Source organism: Bos mutus, chromosome 28, assembly GCF_027580195.1.
Source record: "Bos mutus isolate GX-2022 chromosome 28, NWIPB_WYAK_1.1, whole genome shotgun sequence".
NCBI lineage: Eukaryota > Metazoa > Chordata > Mammalia > Artiodactyla > Bovidae > Bos > Bos mutus.
In genome coordinates, this window is record NC_091644.1 from 39,128,968 (window position 1) to 39,148,623 (window position 19,656).

The following is a 19,656-nucleotide window of genomic DNA, read 5'->3' on the forward strand; positions in this document are numbered from 1 at the left end:
ATGAGAACATGCCACCTGCTAGAGAATTGGATTGCTAACCCTCAACTTTGGAAAAAAGGAAATAAGACATTAGAAAAAGCATTGCTGTCAGAAGGTGAGACTTGCCTTGCAAAAGAACCAGTCTGTTAAGTTTTTATATCTTTATTTATCAGAACAGGAAACACGAGGTCTCTGGGTCACAGGACAGATTGTTGCTCACAGAGCACCGTAGCAGGACCAGCTTCCCATGATGCACCTGCACACGCAGGATTGAACCACAGGAGAGGAACCCCCGAACTATGAAACTCAGAGCATCTGTGTGGTGGTGCGGTGGCTGGGGCATCAGTCCTTTTTTTCTCTGGGCAAGGTAAGTGAAGGTAAGAAAGTTGGGAGAGGAAGAAGAGAGGGAAAGAGCTAGAAAAGCCTTTGCTTTGCATTGCAAATAAATACTCTCTGGGGAGAGGAGATTCCCCCAGCTTTTTTTTTTTTTTCACCTTTTTGAATGTAAGCACACGTCTCCAGGGGGCTTCCCTGGTGGCTCAGACAGTAAAGAGTCTGCCTGCAATGCAGGAGATGCAGGTTCCATCCCTGGACCAAGAAGATATCCTGGAGAAGGGAATAGCTACGCGTTCCAGGGCTTTCCTGGTGGCACAGACAGTAAAGATTCTACCTATAATGCAGGAGACTTGGGTTCGATCCCTGTGTCGGGAAGATGCCCTGGAGAAGGAAATGGCAACCCACTCTAGTATTCTTGCCTGGAGAACTCCATGGACAGAGGAGCCTGGTGAGCTGCAATCTATGGGGTTGCAAAGAGTCTGACACAACTGAGCAACTAACACTTTCACTTTTCAAATGTCTCCAGTTGAGAGAAGACTTTAAATTCCTCCCCCTCGTAGCATCTCTGGGCTGAACCATCTTGCTTCACAGCCCAGTCTTGTGATTTGTGGGTCCAGTCCCTTCCTAAGGCTCTACCCACAAATACTTTGGTCGGTGGGGGGGATTTCAATGAAGGGTTCAGCTCTTTGTTTGGCTTCCCTGGTAGCTAAGCTGGTAAAGAAGCCATCTGCAGTGCAGGAGAAACCCAGTTCAATTCCTGGATTGGAAAGTTCCCCCGGAGTAAGGGATAGGCTCCCTACTCCAGTATTCTTGGGCTTCCCTGGTACCTCAGACGGTAAAGAATCTGCCTGCAGTGTGGGAGTTCTGGGCTTGATCCCTGAGTTGGGAAAATCCCCTGGAGGAGGGCATGGCGACCCACTTCAGTACTCACGACAGAGTGACTAAGCACAGAGCAATACATATGCTCTCAGTTTCAAAGCATGTTGGCTGTTCAAGCATCATGACTCACGTTGCCAGTAGGTTTTTCTCAGAAGGCTCATACTGTGTACAAATCTGAAAATGTCTGTGGAGGGCTACTTCCCGACACTGAAGAACAGAAGTGTCTTAAGTCTGCCAATCCTGTGTGTGTGGCAGGGTGACTGGGCAGAAGTGCAGGCTCGTTTCTGTTTGGTGAGCAGTCTGTAGCCCCTGCTTGGCCTTTTCTGACAATACCTGAGTGAGGACATGGGGTGCCTTGTTATAGCCTGGCGAGGATAAAAGTTTAGGTTCTGCACTCTGTCTTTGCTGGCATGTATGGCATGGAAGAGGTGGGACCACAGTTTATATATATATATATATTTTTTTTTTTCCTATGGTATTTGGTTGGTGAAGTTCCATAGCTGGCTCCACTTCTCAGAGTCTTCTTGTGTTTGTTTTATACATTATGTGCAGGGTTGAATTGGAGAAGGCAATGGCACCCCACTCCAGTACTCTTGCCTGGAAAATCCCATGGATGGAGGAGCCTGGTAGGCTGTAGTCCATGGGGTCGCTAAGAGTCCGACATGACTGAGCAACTTCACTTTCACTTTTCACTTTCATGCATTGGAGAAGGAAATGGCAACCCACTCCAGTCTTCTTGCCTGGAGAATCCCAGGGACAGGGGAGACTGGTGGGCTGCCGTCTCTGGGGTCGCACAGAGTCTGACACGACTCAAGCGACTTAGCAGCAGCAGCAGGGTTGAATTAATGGGAGGAGTGGGGGAAAGTACCTCTATTTCATTTTTCTGGACACAGAATTCTAAGTTTATTTTGACTTGCCAAGACACTAGATTGTTTAAATTTTATTAAAGTATTATTACTAAAGTAAATTTTATTAAAGTATAGTTGATTTACAATGTTGCATTAATTTCTGATGACAAGCAAAGTGATTCAGTTATACACGTACATTCTTTTCATATTCTTTTCTGTTGTGGAACTGAATATAGCTTCCTCTGTTATACAATGGGATATTGTTGTTTATCCATCCCGTATATAGTAGTTTGCATCTGCTAATCCCAAACTCGAAATCCTCCCCTCCCCTCCCCCTCCTTGGCAACCACAGGTCTGTTCTCTGTGTCTGTGAGTCTGTTTCTGTTTCATAGACAAGTGCATTTGTGTCATATTTTAGATCCCATATGCAAGTGATATTATGTAGTATTTGCCTTTCTCTGTCTGGTTTATTTCACTTAATATGATAATCTCCAGGTCCACCCATATTTATGCACATGGCATGATTTCATTACTTTTTATAACTAAGTAATATTCTACTGTATATATGTACCATGCCTTCTTTATGCATTCATCTATTGATGGACATTTAGGTTGTTTCCCTACCTTGGTTGTTGTAAATAGTGCTGCTATGAACATAGGGGTGCATATATCTTTTGAAATTCTAATTTTGTCTGGAGCTATGCAGCCCACCAGGCTCCCCCATCCCTGAGATTCTTCAGGCAAGAACACTGGAGTGGGTTGCCATTTCCTTCTCCAATGCATGAAAGTGAAAAGTGAAAGTGAAGTCACTCAGTCGTGTCCAACCCTCAGCGACCCCAAGGACTGCAGCCTTCCAGGCTCCTCCGTCCACGGGATTCTGTAGGCAAGAACACTGGAGTGGGTTGCCATGCCCTCCTCCAGGGGATCTTCCCAACCCAGGGATTGAACCCAGATATGTAATTTACTTACAGAAGATGTTAGCAGTGATCTCATCTTCACATGTCAATGACAGCAAAGCTATGCATTTGTTACCATGCTGACTTTCATATTTCATGTTGGATCCTTAGTCTAAGTGAATTTCCTAGATAGTGGGAATAATCACTTGAAAAACAAGCCTCTTAAAAACTCATTCTAATCATTTTGTATGGGAATACATTTTCCTTTATCTCCTTAAACAGAGCATATTAAACACAGTTAACATTGTTAATGAGAATTGTGTGATTGAAGCAACATTAATAAAAAATATTGTACCATCCCAGGAGCTATTTGCTCAGCCTGTAAAGGCTGTAGAAGGCAGGTCTTTTCTTCTTAATCCAGGTCTGTCGCCGGTGTTGAGCTCCCAGCAGCCTGCTCTCTTTGCTTGTCTTACCAGCAATTAACACGAGGTTCTCAGCTAGAGCAGTAATGCACTCAGAGCCACAAACCTCACACAAGCGCCAAGCAGATTTTTATTAATACAACTTGCTATGAACAGCAGAGAAACTGTCGAATTCCTGGAATGTCTGACCATTTTTCCTGCTAAGTGGCCCTCCTAAGAGTTGTTGTTGTTCACTCAGTCGTGTCCATCTCTTTGTGACCCCATGGACTGTGCCCACCAGCCTCCTCTGTCCATAGCAAGAATACTGGAGTGGGTAGCCATTCCCTTCTTCAGGGGATTTTCTCAGACCAGGGGTTGAATGTGAGTCTCCTACAGTGGTAGGCAGATTCTTTACCACTGAACTACCAGGAAGTAAATGCTTCTTCCCAGGTGTAGCGTGCAGGAGACCAAAGACAGAATGCTTTTACAGGACCAGAGAAACTGCTAATTTAAGGCTGTCCAAGCAATTACATGGTCATTATTGCCAATTTGCATCTTGAGAGTTTTAATTTTCTTTTTGTAGTGAACCAGCAAAAATTATAACATGGAAAGTATGCTAACACAAAATCTGTGAACTATTGGGAAGCAAGATGCTGCTTTATTTTCAGTGGGTTGGGAAAACAGTGAAGTAATTTTATCAGACCTGTGTGTAAAGTAAGTATACACTTGGAGGGAAGTGAAGAGGGAACTTAGGAAGTGTACTTGACTGCCAGGCTGGGAAAATACTTAAAATCGTTTTTGCTTCTGGGTTCATTATTGCATTTTAGAAAGCTGAGGTTTTCTGACAGTACATATTACAGTTGGGATACATCTGACAGTACAAGTGAGACAAGTGAGATACTGGAATGTAGTCTTTAGCAAACAATCCCATGTTTCACCTCACAGAGAAGCCTTTGATGTACCAAATATTCATAAATAAAATTCTTGGAAAATAATACATCACTTAGGGGGAAAAGTTTAAATGTATTAAAGAGACAGATCTGCAATCTTACTGGGTACATTTGAATAAAGTAAATAGTAACTATTGTATTATTTCAGTTTCAGCTTCCTAAGGGTTGTTTTTAAATCTGCTTGACTATGTACACATTTCTGAAAGTACACCCCCAAAAGATTGCCTTCCTGAATTGAGGATATCAGGACATCACAGCTCTCCTCAGCATGGAAGATTTAGCAGCAGATCTCCAAGTGGATGTACCATGACACACAAGTGGGAAAGTCTACTCATCGAATTCAGAGTAAGAGATCACCCTCCAATGCACACTTGTGCCAATTTAAAATGAATTCTTATTTGGAGCAAATAATAGCTGCTTTTAGTAAGAAACCAGTGTGCTATTGATAGTTGTAAAGGGTTAAAAATGTTTTGCATGGACTGTTTCAGTTATCATTTCTTGACCAGATTCGTAAATATCTCCTCATTCATTTCCCAAAAGGCACGTAAAGCTGGTCTGTAGGAAATGTGAGCATGACTGACTGTTTTCCAGGCATTTGCAAGCATTTTTTCCCTGAAGCCACTCATCAGTGCAGTCTGGGCCAAACTTTATCTGTCCCATATGTTTCTTTTTAAAATTCTTAGAAAAGTACAACTTTCAAAACTGAACCAGGAAGAAAGAGGAAATCTTAACAGACCCATCACAAGCACGGAAATTGAAACTGTAATCAGAAATCTTCCAGCAAACAAAAGCCCAGGTCCAGACGGTTTCACAGCTGAATTCTACCAAAAATTTAGAGAAGAGCTAACACTTATCCTACTCAAATTCTTCCAGAAAATTGCAGAGGAAGGTAAACTTCCAAACTCATTCTATGAGGCCACCATCACCCTAATACCAAAACCTGAAAAAGAAGATGCCACAAATAAAGAAAACTACAGGCCAATATCACTGATGAACATAGATGCAAAATCCTTAACAAAAATCTAGCAATCAGAATCCAACAACATATTAAAAACATCATACATCATGACCAAGTGGGCTTTATCCCAGGGATGCAAGGATTCTGCAATATCCACAAATCAATCAATGTAATACACCACATTAACAAATTGAAAAATAAAAGCCATATGATTATCTCAATAGATGCAGAGAAAGCCTGTGACAAAATTCACCATCCATTTATGATAAAAACCCTCCAGAAAGCAGGCATAGAAGGGGCATACCTCAACATAATAAAAGCTGTATATGACAAACCCACAGCAAACATTATCCTCAATGGTGAAAAATTGAAAGCATTTCCCTTAAAGTCAGGAAAAAGACAATGATGCCCACTCTCACCACTACTATTCAAAATAGTTTTGGAAGTTTTGGCCATAGCAATCAGAGCAGAAAAAGAAATAAAAGGAATCCAAATTGGAAAAGAAGAAGTTAAACTCTCACTGTTTGCAGATGACATGATCCTCTACATAAAAAACCCTAAAGATTCCACCAGAAAATGACTAGAGCTAATCAGTGAATATAGTAAAGTTCCAGGATATAAAATCAACATACAGAAATCCCTTGCAATCCTATACACTAATAATGAGAAAATAGAGAAATTAAGGAAACAATTCCATTCACCATTACAACGAAAAGAATAAAATACTTAGGGATATATCTACCTGAAGAAACTTAAGACCTATACATAGAAAACTATAAAACACTGGTGAAAGAAATCAAAGAGGACACTAATGGATGGAGAAATATACCATGTTCATGGATTGGAAGAATCAATATAGTGAAAATGAGTATATTACCCAAAGCAATCTATAGATTCAATGCAATCCCTATCAAGCTACCAATGGTATTTTTCACAGAACTAGAACAAATAATTTCACAATTTGTATGGAAATACAAAAAACCTTGAATAGCCAAAGCAATCTTGAGAAAGAAGAATGGAACTGGAGGAATCAACCTGCCTGACTTCAGGCTCTACTACAAAGCCACAGTCATCAAGACAGTATGGTACTGGCACAAAGACAGAAATATAGATCAATGGAACAAAATAGAAAGCCCAGAGATATTCCACACACCTATGGACACCTTATCTTTGACAAAGGAGGCAAGAATATACAATGGAGAAAAGACAATCTCTTTAACAAGTGGTGCTGGGAAAACTAGTCAACCACTTGTAAAAGGATGAAACTAGCACACTTTCTAAACACATACACATAACACATACACAAAAATAAACTCAAAATGGATTAAAGACTAAATGTAAGACCAGAAACTATAAAACTAGAGGAGAACATAGGCAAAACACTCTCTGATGTAAATCTCAGCAGGATCCTCTATGACCCACCTCCCAGAATATTGGAAATAAAAGTAAAAATAAACAAATGGGACCTAATTAAAATTAAAAGCTTCTGCACAACAAAACAAACTATAAGCAAGGTGAAAATACAGCCTTCAGACTGGGAGAAAATAATAGCAAATGAAGCAACTGACAAACAACTAATCTCAAAAATATACAAGCAACTTCTGCAGCTCAATTCCAGAAAAATAAATGACCCAATCAAAAAATGGGCCAAAGAACTAAACAGACATTTCTGCAAAGAAGACATATAGATGGCTAACAAACACATGAAAGATGCTCAACATCACTCATTATCAGAGAAATGAAAATCAAAACCACAATGAGGTACCATTTCACACCAGTCAGAATGGCTGCTATCCAAAAGCCTACAAGCAATAATGTTGGAGAGGGTGTGGAGAAAAGGGAATCCTCTTACTCTGTGGGAATGCAAACTAGTACAGCCACTATGGAGAACAGTGTGGAGATTCCTTAAAAAACTGGAAATAGAACTGCCATACGACCCAGCAATCCCACTGCTGGGCATACACACCGAGGAAACCAGAACTGAAAGAGACACGTGTACCCCAGTGTTCATCGCAGCACTGTTTATAATAGCCAGGACATGGAAACAACCTAGATGTCCATCAGCAGATGAATGGATAAGAAAGCTGTGGTACATATACACAATGGAATATTACTCAGCCATTAAAAGGAATACATTTGAATCAGTTCTGAGGTGGATGAACCTGGAGCCTATTATACAGAGTGAAGTAAGCCAGAAAGAAAAACACCAATACAGTATACTAATGCATATATATGAAATTTAGAAAGATGGTAACGATAACACTGTATGCGAGACAGCAAAAGAGACACACATGTATAGAGCAGTCTTTTGGACTCTGTGGGAGAGGGAGGGTGGGATGATTTGGGAGAATGGCATTGAAACATGCATATTATCATATGTGAAACAAATCGCCAGTCCAGGTTCAATGCATGATACAGGATGGTTGGGGCTGGTGCACTGGGATGACCCAGGGGGATGGGATGGGGAGGGTGGTGGGAGGGGGGTTCAGGATAGGGAACACATGTACACCCATAGCAGATTCATGTCAATGTATGGCAAAACCAATACAATATTGTAAAGTAATTAGCCTCCAATTAAAATAAAAAAAATAAAGAGAAAAACAAGAAAAAAATAAAATAAAATACTTTTATCCATGCCAAAAAAAAAAAAGATTCTTTTGGAGACTCTAATGCCTTGGTCTGTGTGAGTGCAAAGTCGCTTCAATTGTGTCCGATTCCATGGACTGTAGCCCACCAGGCTCCTCTGTGCATGGATTCTCCAGGCCAGAATACTGGAGTGGGTTGCCATCCCCTTCTCCAGCAGATCTTCCTCACCCAGGGATAGAACCCAATTCTCCTGTCTTTCCTGCATTGCAAGTTTATTCTTTACCGCTGAGCCACAGGAGAAGCTTTGGTCTCTAGTCCCTTTGATTTCTGGGCAGCTATTTTTCTGAGACACAGTTCTGTCCTCATGTTCAGTGTATCTGCTGCTCCAAAATCAACATACCTACTGGACACGTGTGACTTTAAATTCACACACAACAAAGGACAATGATTTCTGCCATATCTCTATCCTCAGGGCGTTCTGTGGGATTCTTAAGAACTCAGTCTCAAATACTGCCCAGGACTTCAGTCCTTCAGTTTATACTCTTTCATGCTTCTTTTCTTTTTTCAGAATCCACCTTCTTTGACCTTCAACTTCACAGTCACTCATCTCCAACCAGAAGGTTCCAATGACAGTTCTGAAGGAGCCTCTCTGCCCAGCCTCCCACTTCCTTACCCCCTGCCCAGGGGATCCTGCTTCTGTTCTCCAGGACAGAGCTTGCCCCTCCCTCAGAAGCCCAGTGCATCATCTGTCCCCCGGCCAGTGACAGAAATAAAGTCCGGGGAATATATTTCCCCTTACATTTCATATCTGACAGGGAGGCAAAACCTGCTCCATTTTTAAACCTTATGCTTCACATTAAAAACAACAAAAACAGGAAGCTTCCCTGGTGGTTCAGTGGTTAAGAGCCCACCGTGCAATGCAGGTGATGTGGATTCAATCCCTAGTTAGACAACTAAGATCCCCCTTGCAAGGAAGCAACTAAGCCCATGCACAACTCCTGAGCTCGAGCCACAACTAGAGTCTGTGCACAGCAAATAAGATCCCTCGTGATGCAGCCAAGATCTTGCGTGCTGCAACCAAGACGTGACACAGCCAGATAAATAAATAAATACTGCCTGTTAGTCACTCAGCTGTGTTTGACTCTGCGACCCCAAGAACTGTAGACTGCTGGGCTCCTCTGTCCATGGAATTCTCCATGGAAGAATACTGGAGTGCATTGCCATACCCTTCTCCAGGGATCTTCCTGACCCAGGGATCGAACTCAGGTCTCCCGCATTGCAGGCAGATTCTTTACAATCTGAGCCACCAGGGAAGCAAACAAATACTAAAATATAAAAACAATGTGAAGGGTATTAAGGCCTAGTAAGTGTATTCTTTGCCGATTCACAGAAGCTTTGAAAGTGAAGTATTACATTCAACTGCTTATTGACACCCAGACTCAGAATTTTCCCTTCAGGCTCTTCCTTGTTTTTTGTATTTTGCACTCCCCTCTCAGATTAGAGTCAAGCAGTGGTGGCCCATCAGTTTTCTGCTTGGACTAAAATGTAATGGCATTCCGTGGGTATAATCTACCTTTTTTCCAATTTATATTCTTTAGCATCTTGGCATGGTACCAAGCATTCTGATCCCATGAACTTCTCAAATTCGGGCCTGCCCATGAAGCATGTATCCTCTAAGGAGTCTCTAGTTCCTCCCTTTACCAATTACCTAACCAATGTGAGCAGTCTCCCACTGTGGAGACAACCAGCCAGGAACATAGGCAGAAACACGCTAACAGGGCAGCACAACCCAGGTCAGAGGGACAGGAGGACATGTTTTGAATTAAACACTAGAAAGGACCCACTGAGGACAGCTCCCCATCACAGGAGCTGGGGTCCCAGGCGCTACAGAGGGGATGTCATTCCTTCTTGTGGCTTTGTTGCTGAGACGGGATTTTATACTATAAAGAAGGCCCTTGTTCTAAGTCAGGGGATACAATGTTTGATGGCTAAGGAGGCAGTAGAGAGCTTGCCAAGGTAGCCACATGGCAAGGATGTTCACCGGCACTGCTCAGTTGTTCACCGGCAGAATGCTGACTTTTACCAACACTTCAAGTACCACCTCCTGGGCAGCTCTGATGGGAGACGGGACTTGGTTAGCGGGTCACTGAGCATTTATTATCATACAAGGCCTAATTTTCTCTTCTAAAATTCCTAGCAGGGTCTTCCCTAGTGGTCCAGTGGTTAAGACACCATGCTTTCACTGCAGGGGGCATGAGTTCTATCCTAGGTCAGGGAACTAACATGCCTGCATGCCTCAGCCAAAAGATGAGGAAAAAAATCCTAATAGCGCCCTGTATTTGGATTGCATACAGCATTTGAATGCTGCCTGTATGGTTTCTACAAAGGAGTGCATATATATTATCTATGTGGGGGAACCTTTTCTTGATATATTAAAGTGTAAGATTGCAACCAGCTACAATTTTTGCTTTTTTCAGCTTATAAACTAAAAAAACCTCTCAGACTAATCTGACAGAATATGTTCATTTGGGGCTTCTGTGTTTGGGTCCTATGCTTTAGTATTGCTACTACTACTGCTAAGTCACTTGAGTCGTGTCCGACTCTGTGCAACCCCAGAGACGGCAGCCCACCAGGCTCCCCTGTCCCTGGGACTCTCCAGGCAAGAACACTGGAGTGGGTTGCCATTTCCTTCTCCAATGCATGAAAGTGAAAAGTGAAAGTGAAGTCGCTCAGTCGTGTCCGACTCATTGCGACCCCATGGACTGCAGCCCACCAGGCTCCTCCGTCCATGGGATTTTCCAGGCAAGAACACTGGAGTGGGTTGCCATTTCCTTCTCCAATGCATGAAAGTGAAAAGTGAAAGTGAAGTCGCTCAGTTGTGTCCAACTCTTAGCGACCCCATGGACTGCAGCCCACCAGGCTCCTCCGTTCATGGGATTTTCCAGGCAAGAGTACTGGAGTGGGGTGCCATCGCCTTCTCCGATGCTTTAGTATTAGCTGACTGCAAATCATCACGTACTTTCAAAATAGAGTATCCTAACTTTTTAACAAAATCATATGCTTCGTTACCTGTTTACCTCCAGAGAAATGTTTACAAACATTGTACACATTTGAGATCAAGCTATTCCAAGTGAGCAGAAATATTTATTGTAACAGAATACTAAAGTAATTCACACATAAGTGTGTTATTCCACTTATTTTATTGCAGCAACTTCTGATTCTTCAGTATAAAGAGAAATCAAAAGGGAAAATCTCTACAATCTTGGGTTAAGAAGTATACCAGGAACTGGTGACCTAAACCATATGTACAGAATATAAACATATTTATATTTGTATGTACAGTTAATGGTTATCTAGTCATTATAAATAGCAGGTTTAACTTAAGAGTCTACAAAAATAATGATTTTTGGATGGGTACATGCAAACCAGTACACATAAACTTATTTATAAAACACATCTCTATGCCTTTTTTTTTTGCTTTAAATATAAATGTCACTATTTAACTATCAGCTAAACGATTTAAATGCAAACCCCAAAGTTCCCAGTGAAAAGTATAAAATCTGTTTCTATCCACAATGGTACCCTGCTTCAAGTATTCTTCTTCTCCTGTTAGTAAAGCCGCGATAATTCTGTCACATATGAATTACAGGTACAGATGCCATTTTCTCATATTTTAGACAGTCTTCTGGAATAAAAGCTTCTTTTGTTCCATTTTACAAAAAGTACTGCTTTTACATCCTCATCAAAATGAACAAGAGAAGCTTCCTCCCACCGCCCTGAGCCTGTGCCCGGGCACGGCCCAGCAAAGCCCTATCCTAGTGGTCTGAGGCGCCATCGGCCAAGGCGGGTGGCTGGGGAGACACAAAGGGCTCGTTCTGCTTCTGGTCCTCCTTCACCCCCGCCGCTTGGTCCGTGATGGAGGAGAAGGACAGCTGGTCGTGTTCTATGATGTGCATTTGATCCTCTTCCTTGTCCTTCTTCACGTAGAACATTTTTCTGAACTTCTTCAGTTCGTGGAGCTCACAGAAGGTTTCCAGAACCACCAACATTGCAATAAGACCAAGGAGCAGGTAACCTGTGTGAGAGAAATGACAGCGACTCAGTGAGATCTGGTCACGACACAACCTTTCTGCTGATGATTCAATCCATTGCCTCCTCTGATTTCTGGGCATGTTTTGAATTCCATGGCTCAAAGTGGGATGATCCAGAGTAAAATGAAGAGGGACTTAACCTTCTAGACCTAAAGAGACATATCTCCAAAGAAGACATACAGAGAGCCAACAGGCACATGAAAAGATGCGTCTCATTGCTCATTATTAGAGAAATGCAAATTTACACTACAATGAGGTACCACCTCACACCAGTCAGAATCATCAGCATTAAAATGTCTACAGATAACAAGTGCTGGAGAGGGTGAGGAGAAAAGGTAACCCTCCTACATTGTTTGAGAGAATGTAAATTGGTACAACTGGAAAACGGTATGGGGGTTCCTCAAATAATTAAAAACAGGGCTACCATATAACCCTGCAATCTCACTCTTGGGCTTATATCTAGAGAAAACTATAATTTGCAAAGTTGCATGCACTCCAGTGTTCATAGGAGCACTGTTCACAATAGCCAAGACATGGAAACAACCTAAATGTTCATCAGCAGATGAATGGATAAAGAAGATGTGGCACATGTGTACAATGGGATACCACTCAGCTATCAAAAAGAATGAAACTCTCATTTGCAGCCACACAGATGGACCTAGAGATTATCACACAAACTGAAGTAAGTCAGAACAAGAAAGACAAATACCATATATCACTTATACACGGAATCTAAAATAGGACACAAATGAATTTATCTACAAAATAGACAGACCCATATAGAGAACAGACTTGTTGCCAAGGGGGAGAAGGAGGGTTGGGGGAGGGATGGATTGGGAGTTTGGGATTTGCAGATGCAAACTAGTATATACAACAAGATGGATAAACAAGGTCCTACTATACAGCACAGGGAACTATATTCAACATTCTGTGATAAACCACAATAGAAATGAAGTGTGTATGTGTGTGTATACACACGTATATATATGTAGGTGGTGCTAGTGGTAAAGAACCGCCTACCAATGCAGGAGACGTAAGTTCGATCCCTGGGTTGGGAAGATACCCTGAAGGAGGGAAAGGCAACCCACTCCAGTATTCTTGCCTGGGAAATCCCATGCACAGAGGAGCCTAGCGGGCTACAATCAATAGGGTCACAAAGAATCTGACACGATGGAAGTGACTTAGCACACACACACGCGTGCATGTATGTAAAAGATCACTTTGCTGTGTTTTTTTTTTTTTTAGGATTTCTACATAGGGGATGTACTGGGTGGAACAAATAAATGTTCCAAAGGTATGTTAGTTTGTGGATAGGCTATAATTCCACAGCTTTTGTCTGAAATCCTATGGATATTTTTGTCAGCACTGAAGAGTTTGACTAAATAATGAATAAAGGAAAAGGAGATTTGTGAATTAGCTCAGCTAACAATGTCACTGCTATTTCTAAAATATGCTATATTATTAAAGCCTAAGAAAACTGTCACTTCGCATCCATAAATGACTTCCTTGTTCCTATTTTGCTACCAATTCTGGCTTCCCAAGTTCATTTATTTTCTGAAAATCTTCCTCAAACATTTTACCACTGGGATATGAAATTGGGACTTCTATTATTCTTAGAGTTTTCACTTTCACTTTTCTGTTCCTTTCTCTGACGAATTTTTTTTTTTTTCTGAAAACTGATTTTAAACATGTTGGAACCAACTTAAAAGTACTGTTTTCCCAGACTTCCCTGGTGGTCCAATGGTTAAGAATCCGCCTTCCAATGCAGATGGACCTAACCTGGGCCTTAGGATATAGAGGCCCTTCCACTCTGATCATGCCTCTTCTATGGAATGAGGATTCTGCAGGGCCAGTGGGGCTTGCCCTCTGGGACCCCATGCCAACCCTTACTCCAGATTATGTTTCATGTATTTAAAACTTGGAAATTCTCTGCACAATGTCCCCACCCCATAGGGGTGATGGTACCGGCAAGGGTCTCTATCCTGGGTCCACCATCCCGAAAGGGCATTGCATCACTGGTGTGTACCCCTACATGCACCCAGGCCCAGGGGCAAATGTTTGTAAGAGGATGTTGATGGAACATGGCTGTATTACCTAGGCAGTGTGTCCACACCCCCATGTAAGGACCCTGTAGGGCAGAATGGAACCAAAGGTGGGAAGAGAAAGGTGCAGAATGGGGCCAGTTTTCCCCGCCCGTCATCTTCTAGCCCAGGACACCGAGCATCCTCAGGACCCGCCTGGTCTTCAGATCACTGTGAAGGTGTATGTGGTGACACAGAATGAGAAAATGGCTTTTAGGTAAGTTTGCTGTGCTGTATGTGCACGCTCAGCTGTGTCTGACTCTTATGACCCCATGGACTGCAGTCCACTAGGCTCCTCTGTCCATGGAAATCTCCAGGTAATAATACTGGACTGGGTTGCCATTCACTTTTCCAGGGGATCTTCTCAACCCAGGAATCAAACCCAGGTCTCATGCACTACAGGCAGACTGTATCATTTGAGCCATCAAGAAAGCCTCAAGTCATAATGCCTCCTAACATTTAGATTGGAAGCAATCTAAATATTTGACAATAGAAGTAGGACTAGAGGATAGTATGCATGCGTGCGTGCTAAGTTGCTTCGGTCGTATCCGACTGTGTGTGACCCCATGGACTGCAGCCTACCAGGGTCCTCTGTCCATGGAATTCTCCAGGCAGAATACTGGAGTGATGCCCTCCTCTAGGGTATCTTCCTGACCCAGGGATCGAATCCGCATCTCTTATGTTTCCTACACTGGCAGACAGATTCTTTACCACTAGCTCCCCCTGGGAAGCCCCAGATGATGGCACAGTCACTTTGTAAAATAATATGTGGATAGTAAAGATAAATATGGTAATAGAGGAAACTCGAAATCACCCTGGTAACCATTCAGTATTTATTGAACTTGCATGGTAGCCAGGCACTGTTGAAAGCACTGGGCACTTATGAGTGAAGGCTGTGTCCTGGGTGAGCATGGTTTAATGGAAATGCTAAAAATACACGTAGTTCAACTGCACATTTTGTTGTCATTAAGACCATAGGACGGGGCCAGGACAGAACATCTGACTGCCTGTGTATGTACTATGATTTCCAAGAAGACGTGGCATGAGCTGAGTCTTGAAAAATACTTAGGAAGGCAGAAATGGAAACTGTATGTACAGTATAATGTAATTTTATGCAGTGTGAAAGGACAGGAGAGGAACACACAAAAATAAATACTTTTCTATGAATGGATCTCTAACTTTTCCATGGTATTATATTGGATTTTAAAAAATTGCTTCAAAGTTTAATGTCACTAGACGTCTGAATTTTAATGCCTATTTTCCATGTATAAAATTCTTTTTTTTTTTTTTATTTTCACCAAGAACTTCATTGAACAATGTATTCACCGTTTTGTTCCTACACATATAAAAATTCTGAAAGCGGCAAGCATATTTTAACTTCAAAAAAGAACCAGATGGACAAATGAGATAAGCAATTGCTTTATGATTCTCCTGGTTAATGAAAGAATGTGATGGATTGTTTAACCGGCTATTCTAGCCCTGGTGTCCTTGAGCTTAAAATATTTAATAAAGTAGAGCAACTTTGCTAAAATTTAAAAAGTTCAGTAGCAACTTATTCTGTGTGGTGCATTCTTATGTGTGTGCTTAGGTGCAGTCCTCTACTGTCATTTAAAATGACTATTACAAAAAATAAAATAAAATAAAATGACTATTACATTACTAGTAAGAAACTGATAGGTACTTTTCTGTGCCTGGGAAAAATAACTCTCAATAATAACAGGACGTTTTCATACAGAATTTTGAAGGGAATCATGATGAAACGAAAGTTATGGGAAGGTGGCAAAATGGAAAATTCATCCATGGAAAGCAGTTAGGGCTCTGACGAGTGCCTCTGATCACCGAGTAGGCGAGGCGGAGAGTGGAAGCACAGAGCCCTGGGACAGAGTCCGTGAACTCGGATACTCACATGTGATCCCGATCTTGTAGAGCTCTCTGAATTTTTGATTGTAACCCTCCCCGGGAACATAATCTCCGAGGCCAATGGTGCTCAGGGAGATAAAACAAAAGTAAAAGGATTCCAGGAAGTTCCAGTCATCCTCCAGGACAGAGAACACCGCGGCCGGGATGAAGAAGAAGCAGGACACGGTGACCACACCGAGGAGGACCGCGTGGACGATGGCCACTGCCTGCTTGGAGAAACCCCAGCGGACGTGGAAGTAGAGGACTGGCCTGCGGGTGACATGGATGGTAACACGCTGGACCACTGCGGTCAGGAACAGAAGGGTGAAAGGTATGCCGATGACGGAATAGATGATGCAGAAGGCCTTGCCCCCGTCGGACAGGGGCACGGTGTGGCCGTAACCTGCAAGGAGAGGAGGTAGAAAACACCTTCGTAAATCACACACACCTGGGATTTCTCTGGCAGTCCAGTGGTTAAGACATCAAGCTTCCACTGCAGGGGGCAAGGGTTCGATCCCCGATTAGGGAACCAAGACCTTGCATGCTCTGTGGCATGGCCAAAAAATAGAAAAAACAAACCACATGCCTCCTGTTCACACCCACATGCCCCTCACACCCAAGAGAAAAGCCAGATAAAATTCAGATTGGTGCTTCAAAGGCTCTATCCTGTTGGGACTTCCCTGGAAGTCCAGTGGTAAAGAATGCACATTCCAATGCAGGGGACCAATCTCTGGACCAGTAGCTAAGATTCCACATGCCATGAGGCAGCTAAACCTGTGTGCCACAACTAGAGAAGTCTGTGTATGCAATGAACATCCAGCACAGCCAAAAACAACAAGCAAACATAAAAGCTCTATCCTGTCCCTGTAGTACAATTCAACAATGGGTACCATACATTTGATCTGGATCAAATCTTCCCAGCTCTTCCTGACGCATCAAGCCTTGTTTTGAGTTCACTGCCAGGCTGAAGTAGAAGCTCTGTGTGTGAAGGAGCTAACCCTGTCTTGGGCCATCAGGGAAAATTCATGACAGGGGTACCTACTTTGCCAGGAGGGTGTTCCCCTCCCCAGCCTGCTCCCCTTCCACTCCCCCACCCAAGGAGCCTCATTAGGATCCAAAGCCAGTACACACTTGCTTTCAAAACACTAGCACCAGGCAGATGAGGGGACAGTGGGAAGATAGGGAAGACTCGAGGAGAGTACAGACAAGGAAAAAGAGAAAGATAGGACTTCCCTGGTGGTCCAGTGCAGAGGACACAACTCTGATCCCTGGTCAAAGATGCCATATGCTGTGGAGCAGCTAAACCTGTGGGCCACAACTACTGAGCTCGTGCTCTACAGCCCAAGAGCCACAACTCCTGAGCCCTCGTGCTCCAAGGACTGAAGCCTATGCGTGCTACGGCCCGTGCTCCCCAGCAAGAGAGGGCACCACAATGAGAAGCCCTGCACCGCAACTAGAGAGCAGCCCCACTCAGCAAGGCTAGAGAAAGCCCGTGTGCAACAAAGACCCAGCGCAGCCATAAGTAAACAAACAATACTTTTAAAAAAGAAAGAGGAAGAGGAAGACAAATGAACATCAAAGGATGCTGTGTCACATGGCTGAGCACTTCTTCCCAAATATTTCGTTCAATTATCTGGTTAAATGGCACATTTAGAAACTGTACTATGTCTCCCCCTTGTCATTTCTGTTTCAAGATGCCACAGATTCCCCAAAATCCACATATTAGGGCCAGTGGTCGCAACATATTTCTCTTTTATTTTCTACTAGAATTGAGACATTCCCAAATCAAGCCAGTCAAGAGATGCTTCATCTGATAAATGCTAGCAAAAGAGAAGCCAGTGAACTGTTTTTAAAATTTCACAAGGCCTTCATCCTGAAAGGACTAACATGTCTGAACAAGTCAGTTCAGGAAAAAGCCAGCTAAATGAATTTTCTTTTTTTGTGAAATTGGCTTCTGGGGAAAATAAACAAAACAAAACAAAACCAAACCCCACTCATGGGGTTATAACTGAAAAGTGGTTTTCAAATCTGATTTCTATAATATATCCTGCTTAGAAAGAACTCAGAAAAAACTTCAGCTTCAGACCTCATGATTGTCTGCTTTCTACCAATTTCTAGGTGAGGCCCTGGTCTATGTGGCTTCTAAGAGACTGCTCTGGTTATTCCCATGCATGACCTCAGCACAATAGTCAGGGTGGTTAATCCTAGAAGGTTATGGATGAATAGGGAGTCTGAGGAATCTACTAAATTTGCATCAGTTTGAACATCTCCACCACCCTTATGGCAGAAAGTGAAGAGGAACTAAACAGCCTCTTAATGAAAGTGAAAGAGAAGAGTGAAGAAGCTGGCTTAAAACTCAACATTCAAAAAACTATGATCATGGCATCTGGTCCTATCACTTTATGGCAAATAGATGGGGAAACAATGGGAACAGTGAGAGACTTTATTTTCTTGGGCTCCAAAATCACTGCAGATGGTGACTGCGGCCATGACATTAAAAGATGCTTGCTCCTTGCAAGAAAAGCTATGACAAACTTAGACAGCATTTTAAAAAGCAGAGACATTACTTTGCTGACAAAGGTCCATATAGTCAAAACTATGGTTTTTCCAGCAGTCATGTATGGATGGGAGAGTTGGACCATAAAGAAAGGTGAGCACTGAAGAACTGATGCTTTGGAACTGTGGTGTTGGAGAAGACTCTTGAGAGTCCCTTGGACTGCCAAGAGATCCAACCAGTCCATCCTAAAGGAAATTAATCCTGAATATTCACTGGAAGGACTAATGATGAAGCTGCAGCTCCAATACTTGGGCCACCTGATGCAAAGATTGAAGGTAGGAGAAGGGGACAACACAGGAGATGGTTACATGGCATCACGGACTTAATGGATATGAGTTTGAGCAAGCTCTGGGAGTTGGTGATGGACAGGGAAGCCTAGCGTGCTGCAGTCTCTGCGATTGCAGAGTCAGACATGACTGAGTGACTGAACTGAATTGAACATCTCCACACGTGTGCATTTTTCTGTAAAGAGATGCCAAAGCTCAGGCGTTCAGAAGGATTGAGAACCACTGTTCTGAGCATTAGTTCCCGAATCTATCTGGTCCTCGAACACACAGCTGCTCCTGGAATGCTTCGGTTGATTCCAGGCACGGTTAAAGAGGGAGATGAGCCAGTTAGGGTTTCCAGAGAGTAGTATGGAGGATGGAGAAAGCTTGCTGAATAATATTCATGCAAAAGAAAGAAGCATGAGAAATGTGAAAGCTTTACTTTTGAGGAAAAAATTAGAGGAATTAAGAGTTTGTGAGTAAAGCAGTTCACATCACAGAGATTGGGGCCAATTGGAGCCAGGCCAGGCATTAATGAGAAAGGATATTTTAATGGTCAGAGATCTAGAAATAGAATAGGATAATGAAATTGTGGTTAACATAACAAAGGCAACTGGAAAGTGATTCACAAATTTGGTAGTGAACCTCTGACTGAACGTACCAGGAGACAATGGGAATCAAGCACAGGCTGTAAAGGATGGATTACTTTGGTAGCATTTTTGCAGAGAAAACATAAGACTGGCTAAATCTGTTAGACTACCAAAAAGTCTTGAAGCCCATGATTTTATTACTGTTTGGTGGCATTGTTATGAATTATCTTCACCAAAAGTGTAACATTCCCATATCACACAGCCCACCTCTTCTGTATATCATTTGTTTCAATAAACTACATGATTTCGGTAATAGTAGGGGGAAAAAATAATTTCTAG

The 19,656-nt window shown here is 42.6% G+C and overlaps 1 protein-coding gene across 1 annotated transcript in view; it reads right to left on the reverse strand.

Moving 5' to 3' along the window:
• Positions 1–10,996: 10,996 nt before the first annotated feature.
• Positions 10,997–19,656, reverse strand: part of KCNK1 (potassium two pore domain channel subfamily K member 1) — a 69,167-nt gene continuing 60,507 nt past the window's right edge. Inside the window, exons 2-3 of the mRNA XM_005891903.3 lie at positions 15,912–16,307; positions 10,997–11,908 (exon numbers count right to left, since the gene is read on the reverse strand). Coding sequence (XP_005891965.3) covers positions 11,649–11,908; positions 15,912–16,307 — 656 coding nt within the window. The 3' untranslated portion in view covers positions 10,997–11,648. The remainder of the gene's footprint in view (positions 11,909–15,911; positions 16,308–19,656) is intronic.